The 8,996-nt window shown below is 44.0% G+C and overlaps 1 protein-coding gene across 1 annotated transcript; it reads left to right on the top strand.

Moving 5' to 3' along the window:
• Positions 1-293: 293 nt before the first annotated feature.
• On the top strand, positions 294-7,959 carry bbs4 (Bardet-Biedl syndrome 4). The gene is made up of 8 exons (XM_056608390.1): positions 294-384; positions 530-598; positions 750-902; positions 3,106-3,277; positions 4,250-4,319; positions 4,809-4,953; positions 5,284-5,488; positions 6,416-7,959. The coding sequence occupies exons 3-8, from the start codon at positions 771-773 to the stop codon at positions 6,577-6,579; spliced, it is 888 nt and encodes a 295-aa protein (XP_056464365.1). The 5' UTR covers positions 294-384; positions 530-598; positions 750-770; the 3' UTR covers positions 6,580-7,959.
• Positions 7,960-8,996: the final 1,037 nt, after the last annotated feature.

The raw sequence follows: 8,996 nt of genomic DNA, 5'->3' as shown, positions 1-8,996 counted from the left end.
ATTATGACTATCTCCTGTAGGGGGTAATTAATAATCAAATGCCCCTACACGTGCAGTAATTCTAATGAAGGACACCGCTGTGCACCCTCTCAGAACTCCCCGGGAGCCCTCTTATTCACTACACTGTGGAGATCCACCCCCCACAGGTCATAATTAATACTATGCAATATGCACTGCTGAATCAAGCCCCAGATTGAGTAAGCAGCAAAAGATTGGGCCCCTCTTCTGCCTGTGTTGACTTGATACTTAGCACAGGTACTTAGTGTAATTGTATACAGCGATCCAAAGTCACTCTTTCCACTTCTGATGTGTTAATGTCGTTGATGCAGGTTCTCCCCAGAAAACACAGACTTGCTGACGACGCTTGGCCTGCTGTATCTTCAGGTGGGAAAAGCTGTAAATTGATGTAGAAAATGAATCATTTCATTGGCCAACAGACAACGTATGTAGAGATGCTTGACTTTTTGAGAGGCAGGATCATGCGTGATTTATTTTAATTATATTTACAGTCTCTTTATTTTCTCCTCAGCTTGGAAAATACCAAAAAGCTTTTGAACACCTTGGAAATGCTTTGACCTACGATCCAAACAACTATACAGTATGCTCTTCATTACATTGATATAGCCCCTTTTGTTGTTGCCATTCATTGCATTCTTTCTCCAGTCTCAAGCCTATTATGTGAAATGTGTCTACAATCAAGTGGTTTTCCCAAAGGGAGGTTCCTCCTTCTAAACACTGTTCCTTCCTAGGCCATCCTTGCTGCAGGTAGCATGATGCAGACTCACGGAGACTTTGATGTGGCCATGAACAAGTACCGTGTGGCTGCCTGTGCCGTGCCCGAGAGCCCCCCCCTCTGGAACAACATTGGCATGTGCTTCTTCGGCAAGAAGAAATACGTGGCTGTGAGTGTTTCTTCTTTTCCTGTTGTACATGCACCCTGTATCTTCAAAGCAGAGCTATGACCATCACTGGTTGTTTAGTCAGCAGAGCGTGTCAGGGTAGCCAACATTCAATGAAAGTATTTCAATGATGTTGGTGGCCTCTGGAGTTGTGTGCAACTTCAAATTTGTTATTTCACAAATATATCCAACATGTCTTGGAGCAATTTGTGAATAATTATTGCGAGAGGAAGAGGGCATACTGGTTAGGGTAAAGGTGATCAAATCCCTTGCTGAATGACAACAAATCTGTTCTTTGCCCCTAATAATATAATTAATAATAATTATATTTTTTCGCAAATTCATAACTTTAAACAATTTGCTTATTTGAAGCAAATAGGTATTCATCATATTTAGGTTTTATCTTCATGTTTGAATGCACTTATTGTAAGTCGCTTTGGTTAGCTAGTTTTTGGTCAATATCTTCCCTTCGTTGATTTATCTTAAAAAAAAATTTTGGTGGCAGCTGCCACCAAAAAGTTTTTTTTTGATGCAATGTCAATGAAAGACCTTGATAATAGTTAACTCTTTCAAATGGGTGGAATAAAATATAGTCTCATTGTTACGACCCCAATAAGTGTCCAGGGGGGGGATCAGGGGAGTAGCAAAGGATATTTAGTTTCCGGGGTACAAGGGGGAGGCTAATGGCGCGTTTCCACTGCAGGGTGCGGTACGGTTCGGTTCGCAAAGGTGCGGTACGGATTGCGTTTCCACCGCCAGAAGTGGGCGGACTGAGCCGTACTCGTTTTGCCCTTGTCTTCAGTACTCCTCCGTTGGGGTACTGAGACTGCCTGAAAATTCGAGCTACACACCCCCTCCGTTGATTGGTCAACAGAATCGTCACTTCCGGGCGACGTGGGGATAAAAAAAAAAAAAACAGTAGCCTCGAGGTATTATTCTTTACAATGAACATGTCGCGTAAAACACTTGCTTGGGCGAACAAGGAGGTGGAGACGTTCCACTGCACTCTTGGGGAGGATGACGTTGTCTACGATGTTCACGTAGCTGCCACGGCTATCGACATCCGGCCTATCACAAAGGGTACTGTCGGCGGTGGAAACGCGACCTCGGAACTGAGCTGGGCTATACCGCCCCCTCCCTACCGGACTGAGGCGAACCGAACCGTACCGCACCCTGCAGTGGAAACGCGGCATTATGCCGCATTTCCACTGCATACCATTTCCACCCCTCCCGCCTTCCCCTTCCCCCTTCAAAACAAAGGGAAGGGGTAAGGGGTAGAAATGGTATTGGGCCTCAGACAGAGGTAAAGGTTAGCCAAAAGGTTTTGTGACGTGTCAAAGAACTAAGAACCACTTTCCCAAAAAGGGAAAGCACAAAACAAAACACGACTAATACTAACCAGTGTAACCACACTATCAAACAGTAGTGGCTTACTACCAGTTCCACGAAATCACATCCACAACGGCACTCGGTTCGCTATGGCACACATCTCCCCCTCCGTCCTGCAGCAGCACAGTACCGGCTCCAGAAGCAGTGGCTAAACCTCTAACCTGAACGGAAGAGGGAAGTTAGGTGCAGCAAGGACAGGGGCACTGCAGAGAAGAGACTTGGCAGCACCGAAGACAAGTTGCGACTCGTCGTTCCATGCAAAAGGCACAGCAGGGTTACACAATGTAGTGCGAGGTGTCATACCCAGAAACCAACGGAGTTCACGTCTGGTCGTAGGAACCGGATAGAACAGCACAGCGGTGACTTTAGCGTCCACCGGACGGACCTGTCCATGAGCCCACCTGTTCACCTCCCCAGATACGTGACAGTAGCCTTACCAAACTCTCACGATTTAGGGTCAAAGAGGCCTCCACAAGCCACTGGAACACCATCAAAAGTGGCTAGATGGTCGGCCCAGGTGTCGGAGCACACCACCACATCATCAAGATACACAATGAAACAGGGCACGTCCCCCAACACCAAGTGCATCAGACGCTCAAAAGAAGGGGTTGCATTCCTCATGCAAAAGGTCATTACGGTGTACTGCAGTAAATGTCAGGCGGTACAAAAGCTGAAATATCCGAAGCCCCTGAGGTTAAGGGAACCTGCCAATATCCCTTTAACAGGTCTAACTTTGCAATGAACACTGCTTGGCCTTTTGTAAAAGTCGATTGCTTTGATTATGAAAGTAATATTAACTGGTTCATTCTAACCACAGGCCATCAGCTGCTTGAAGAGAGCCCACTACCTGTCCCCGTTTGACTGGAAGGTTCTCTACAACCTGGGCTTGGTGCACCTCACCATGCAGCAGTACGCATCTGCATTCCACTTCCTCAGCGCGGCCGCCAACCTCAACCCGCGCTTTGGGGAGCTCTACATGCTGCTGGCAGGTGGGCTAAGAGAGGGTTATGAATTAACTGCTTTATCTTAATCTTAATGAGTGCTTTATCTTAATCATGGAACGGAAACGGATATCCTTTATCTACTGGGAGTCCCTCCCGCTCTTTCCCCTGTCCCCGCTAAACAGCTGTCACATTAATGTATGTTGGTTCAATTAACTTACATAGGCTATGAATCTGAATACATTTTGAGGTAGTGGCCATCCCCAAAATGCACCAGAATACAGGAAATCACATCAACCAATTTAGAAATGTTCTGAGGGAGGACTCCTAGACCAGTCCATGACTACACCCCACCCACAAATGTTATCACCAGCCAGCAATGATACAGACATATATACACATATTATTATTTATTTTTTTGAATTTGTAACTTCTCTCAAATCCGATTAGTTGAAGTGCGCACATTGATGATGAAAAATGTTGGCCCTCTTTATCATGAAAGTTGCCCATCCCTGATCTAGAGATACTAGTGAATAATTAACTTAACATCCAAATGTAATGAATATATCTCTCAATGTAACCTCCACAGCTTTTCTGTTGGAATGTAGGGTGGCTTAACTTAACCAATAGTATACTGGTGTGGTTCACTTCCACACCGTGTAAGCCTGCAATAGGTACGCCTGGTTAAGTGTTTCTAATTGGAATGGTCCAATTAAAGCTCCCTCTCTCCTCTCTTAAAGCAATTAAAAACCTCCCACTCTCCCCCCTCCCTTCCTACGTTTGTCCCCCATTGAGAAGTGTTGGATTTCATGTAGCCTCATTACCATTATATTTATTTCAGTGTTGTATGGTTGATTGATTCTAAACATTCAATGGCAGCAAACTAGCAATAGTCATCAAAAGTTGTCCTTAAAATGACTATGGTATGATGGCAAACCCTTTCTGACTCCTTTCTAATTGTGTCCATATAGTTGAATGCCGTGCTGTAATTCTTGTGTGCGTTGGGTAACCTCTCCCCAGTTGCCCTTACAAATCTGGATGACGTAGAGAACGCCACCAGGTCCTACCAACAAGCAGTGTCTCTCGACAGGTGAGCAACCGCACCGTTAGAACTCCATTAGAGCGGTTAACAGTGACCTCAGATATGTCTGGGATATATGTTTAGAATCCTCAGGCTGTGAAATTATTTGAAGACAGGAGCATGTCAGAATTGCCAGTGTTGCCAATGTTGTCCCGCCCCCAATGAGACCCAACCTAGCGTTGACGCTACCCATGGGCGTAGTGGACAGATTGTATCCTCCAACTTGGAACTGCGCTCAAAGTTCCAACAATCTTTGACCATGGTGTACCGTGTCCCATCAGATCATAGCTTTGGTTGACACATTTTTTAACCGACATAATCTAAACGAAAAACGACTATCTTAATTTTTTTAACTCAAATATAAGTTGAATGATTTCAAAGCGCTGAACTCCTGTAGGCATTGGCTATATTCTAAAAGCCCAACATAGCGTCCAGCCGAGCACGCATCATGTCCCGACATCATGCCTCTGTGTGATGTTCTGTGTGGTCCCACCTCAGGTCCAACCCCTTGGTCAACCTGAACTTTGCCGTGCTGCTCTACAACCAGGGCGACAAGAAGGGGGCCCTGCTGCAGTACCAGGAGGTGGAGAGGAAGGCTAGCGGGCTGCGGGAGGCCAGCAGCGGTGTGGAGTTTGATCCTGAGGTGCGTAGAGACGAGCCTCACTCTCTTTACGTTGTTCTTTAGTAGGTCTCTATGTTTCACTGGGGCACCTGGAGGGGTCGCTCATTCCAGCCCTCAGCTTTCCCTGGCCACAAAAATAGATCCTTCAGCAAGAGGCATTATCCTTCCAATCCACTTATTTTTTTATTGTTTTACTTACTGTAAAGTGCCTATGGAAGTGCACATTTTAATATGGATTGCATTTTATATTCCATGACAAACTCATAAACCGTCCTCCGAATATCAGATTAAACAGCGCTCTCGCTCTGCCCCTCTCTTTGTCCCGTTCCCCGCTGTGGGCTCCACTGACAGCTGGTGGACATGGCTCAGAAGATGGGGGCCGCCCTGCAGGTGGCAGAGAGCCCGGTGTGGACACGACCGCCCGCAGACACCAAGTCCAAACCCCGCTCAGCAGCCGCCACCAAGAACCCCGGGGCCCCCCTTGGCACCAACCAGGCCCTGGGCCAGGCCATGTCCTCGGCCGCCAGCTACAACAAAAAGATCCAGCTCTCAGCAGGTGGGTCCACTGCCAGGGGGGAGGCGTTGGGGGAGCAGTCATTAGGACTGTGCCGCTAGCTCCTGTGCTGAGCCGTTGCTGCCTGTTTGTTTAGACGCGATGCAGGTTCATCTACTGTGTTTTAATCTGGTGCACCCCACTTGGTTTTTGAAAGGATACATTTTTCATGGCCTCGTTGATCATTTGTATATCTGCTTTTAGCATTTATCGCTTATATATATTGCTTTGTTCTCGCTTGGTCAAGAGAAAAGAACTGTCACTACGGTCCTCTCACTGAGATGTCAGACGCGGCCAAAAATATTCTATTGTGCAGTTCTTAGCAGGCCCTCGGTACTCTGCACACTGTAAAGCAGGTGGTGAGGGTTCCACTTCAATGGAGCGTAGCCTCTGGAACTGCCCTCCCTTTCTTGCGCCGTCAACAATGGCAGCAGCATAAAGGAACTATGAAAGCGGCATCTACTAGTTGACTATATTAAGCCGCTGCCCGGTTCAGCCACCTAACGCAGCCGGTTCTAAGATGTAACTCTTGCTGTAGAAACATAACGCCATGTTGTTGTGTTACTGGATAAAAATTGCTTATGTCATAGGCTCTGGTTTATTAAAAATAATCTTTGTGTTTAATGAGCTATTATAAATATTTTAAATATTAAATCTTTTTTAATTTTGCGGACTGGACAAATTATGGCTTAATGTAAACCGCATTTAATGATACAAGTAAGGTTATGGGTAAGGCCATGGGTAAGGACAAGTGTTACAGCAGGGATGCTCCCAGCTGACGCAGCATCATGAAGATCTGCAGTTTGAAATAACAACATGAAAGAAATGTCTAAAGTGGAGATACACGCCACAAAATCGATCCAATACATCGACGCCTATACCATTCCAAATGAATGGCCTCATGAGCCTGACGGTGTTGTGTGATTGTAGGAGCCAACAGGGGTCCATCGATGCCTCTTGAGCCTGAGCCTTACACAGAGAACGCCCCCGGCACACCCAGCGACCCCCCTGGCCCTCCTGAACTCCAGGAGACCCCTGAGGCCCCCAAACTCCAGACCTCCAAGAGTAAAGCCAAGATGGTGGAGGGGGATTAATCCTCCGCCGGCCAAACCCTTGCCTCCCTCTCGGCAGCTCATGCCCTTTCCTTCATGCTCCCGCAAAGCCCAGACGCAGCTCATCCATTTTAGTTTCCTTGTAATTTTTTTGTTTTCTTTTGAGCACATTATATATTTTATGGATGAATTCTGTGATTTTTTATATCAAGTCTTGCTATTATGATTTCAGTAAAAAATAAGTCTATGAGCGGCTGATCACAAAAACCCATTCAAAGATGCTTCTTAAGAATTTCAGCTCCATTCACATAGAAGGTCAGGATGTGATTAGACTTCAAGTGAAGATTATGCTTTGCCACGTTTCAGTATTTGCGAAATAGGGTTTGGAATCACTGGTTGTCCCTATGACCAGTCTTTTATTTATTTACAACCCACCATGGGTTTATTTTAATATTGTCATCTTTTTGTGAACTATGTAAATAATTGTAAAGGCCAAGTTCATGCTCATATATATGAATAATTGTTGTCTATACATAGTAATAATTTATTGCAATAAATAGTTGTAAAAAATACAACGTTCCATTTGTTCCTAATCAAAAGAGTGTCCAAGAGGAGGGTTGATTCAGAATAATCTGTTAATTAATAGTACCTGTATCGGTCATTGTACCAATGTAATGGCCTGTTTCATTTAGTTTTCTTTTCTTCTTTGGGCTGCTTCTGGCTCAATTCTGACCAATCTAACCAAATGATTTGTTTGGTCAATCCATCTTGCACATCATCTGATTTGCGCGCCAGCGTAATTATCTCTGGCGAAGAAACATAAAGGATGGTGGCTTATTGTTTATTTTGATTGTTTAAATTCAACATCTTTCAATTGATAAAGATATTATGGTTTTGCAGGAAATGATGGTAAAAAAGAAGTATGCTTTAATACAGACTTTCGATGTTAATGATTCAACAGTATGCAAAACATGATTTAGAATATGGGAAAATCTGGGAACGGTGCTGCATGGTTTGCAAAAATGTCAGTCAAGAATCTTGGATACTACATTAGCCTTGGCATAGTTGAAATGCTTGAGGTTGAGTTGTAGGCTACTACAGAATGGATTCACCCCTTTAGTTAACCATGGGATCTCATGGTTTCCTTTCAGATGTCTCACTGGACATTAACATTGTTTAGTGCCACTTAACTTTGATAAAATGACCTCTTGCTGCACAGCTTGTATATAAAAACAAATAAATTGGATTTCAATGCCTTTTATAAGTTATTTTATAAATCGATACATTACCTTTCCGTTTCTTCTTGAGATGTACCTCATAGGAGTCAATATGTATAGAATGTAATATTTTTGCAACATTTGATGGCTTTGCCATGGTCATGCCAATGCAATAGACAAGTGTGCTCACTTCATACCGATATTTCTAATGGTGTTGATTTGGTTTGCCAAGGGATGTCAGTGCTGATGGTAAAGCACACGCACATCTTCATTCATAGTAAACAACACCAGAGATGTTTATCCCGAGTGAACAGTTTGTAGAACCTCAAGCTAGTTAGTCTTAGACCTTTTTACCATAAATAGTGATGTTACTAATTATGGGCTTGCTACTTTTATTTATTTTTAATTGAACAACTTGTACATGGTACATAAAAGGAGTAGACCAATAGTAAGGCCCAATCCCATTTCTACCCCTTACGCCTTCCCCTTACACCTTATCCTTATCCTTACCCCTTCCCCTTACCCCATCCCCTTACCCCTTCCCCCTTCAAAACAAGGGGAAGGGGGAAGGGGTAGAAATGGGATTGGGCCTAAGTGTAACAAGTGACACCTGTTTTTGTCCTATGATAAAAAGTTGTGTGAAAATGGCCATGATATTCCTCATAAAACAGCCGGGTATGTCTGAGTCCAGGGAATGGTTTGAGACCCTGGCACCAAATTGGAACAGGCAGTTATTCTAGAATACTGCGTTTCGAAAGGTGGAAGGCCATCAGTACTAAAAACAGTTGCAAGCCGAACATGAAGCGCTGTTGCCTTGTTGGTGTAACATGGAAGCTTCTCTTGTTGCCATCTCTGTTGTTGTGGCTGACACTACAACCATATTTAATCAGGAGTGGTTGCTATGATTACTTTGAAAACAATGCAGCCATGGTTTTTGGTCTTTTGAAATAGCAGGAGTTATCGTGTAAACTTTTATTTGAAGTTATTAACTTTGTGGATGTGTTTTCTTCATGCCTGAAGAGGATAAACACTTGAAAAGCACTTTGTCATTACGACCTCTGCTGTGTTCTTGATCCTATAAGGGCAGAATTCTAGTGTTGGTTTATTCGGCCTAAATGCATCAGCTGCTATCGATTTCTATAGGTGTTTACATGATTTTACTTGATAACATCAAGTGGTTCTCGGGATATCATCCTCACATAAATGAATAAAAATTCTCTAGTGTTTGAGTTAAATTTATAA

Source organism: Gadus chalcogrammus, chromosome 14 (genome assembly GCF_026213295.1).
Source record: "Gadus chalcogrammus isolate NIFS_2021 chromosome 14, NIFS_Gcha_1.0, whole genome shotgun sequence".
Classification (NCBI taxonomy): domain Eukaryota; kingdom Metazoa; phylum Chordata; class Actinopteri; order Gadiformes; family Gadidae; genus Gadus; species Gadus chalcogrammus.
Note: the sequence above shows the minus strand (reverse complement) of the source record. Positions and strands in the feature narration are given on the sequence as shown.

Excerpts from the sequence above, each read along its gene's own strand:
- bbs4 (XM_056608390.1), top strand. The coding sequence starts at position 771 with ATGATGCAGACTCACGGAGACTTTGATGTGGCCATGAACAAGTACCGT. Across the intron at positions 3,278-4,249 it reads GCTCTACATGCTGCTGGCAG|TTGCCCTTACAAATCTGGAT; the intron begins GTGGGCTAAGAG and ends ACCTCTCCCCAG. Across the intron at positions 4,320-4,808 it reads CAAGCAGTGTCTCTCGACAG|GTCCAACCCCTTGGTCAACC; the intron begins GTGAGCAACCGC and ends GTCCCACCTCAG.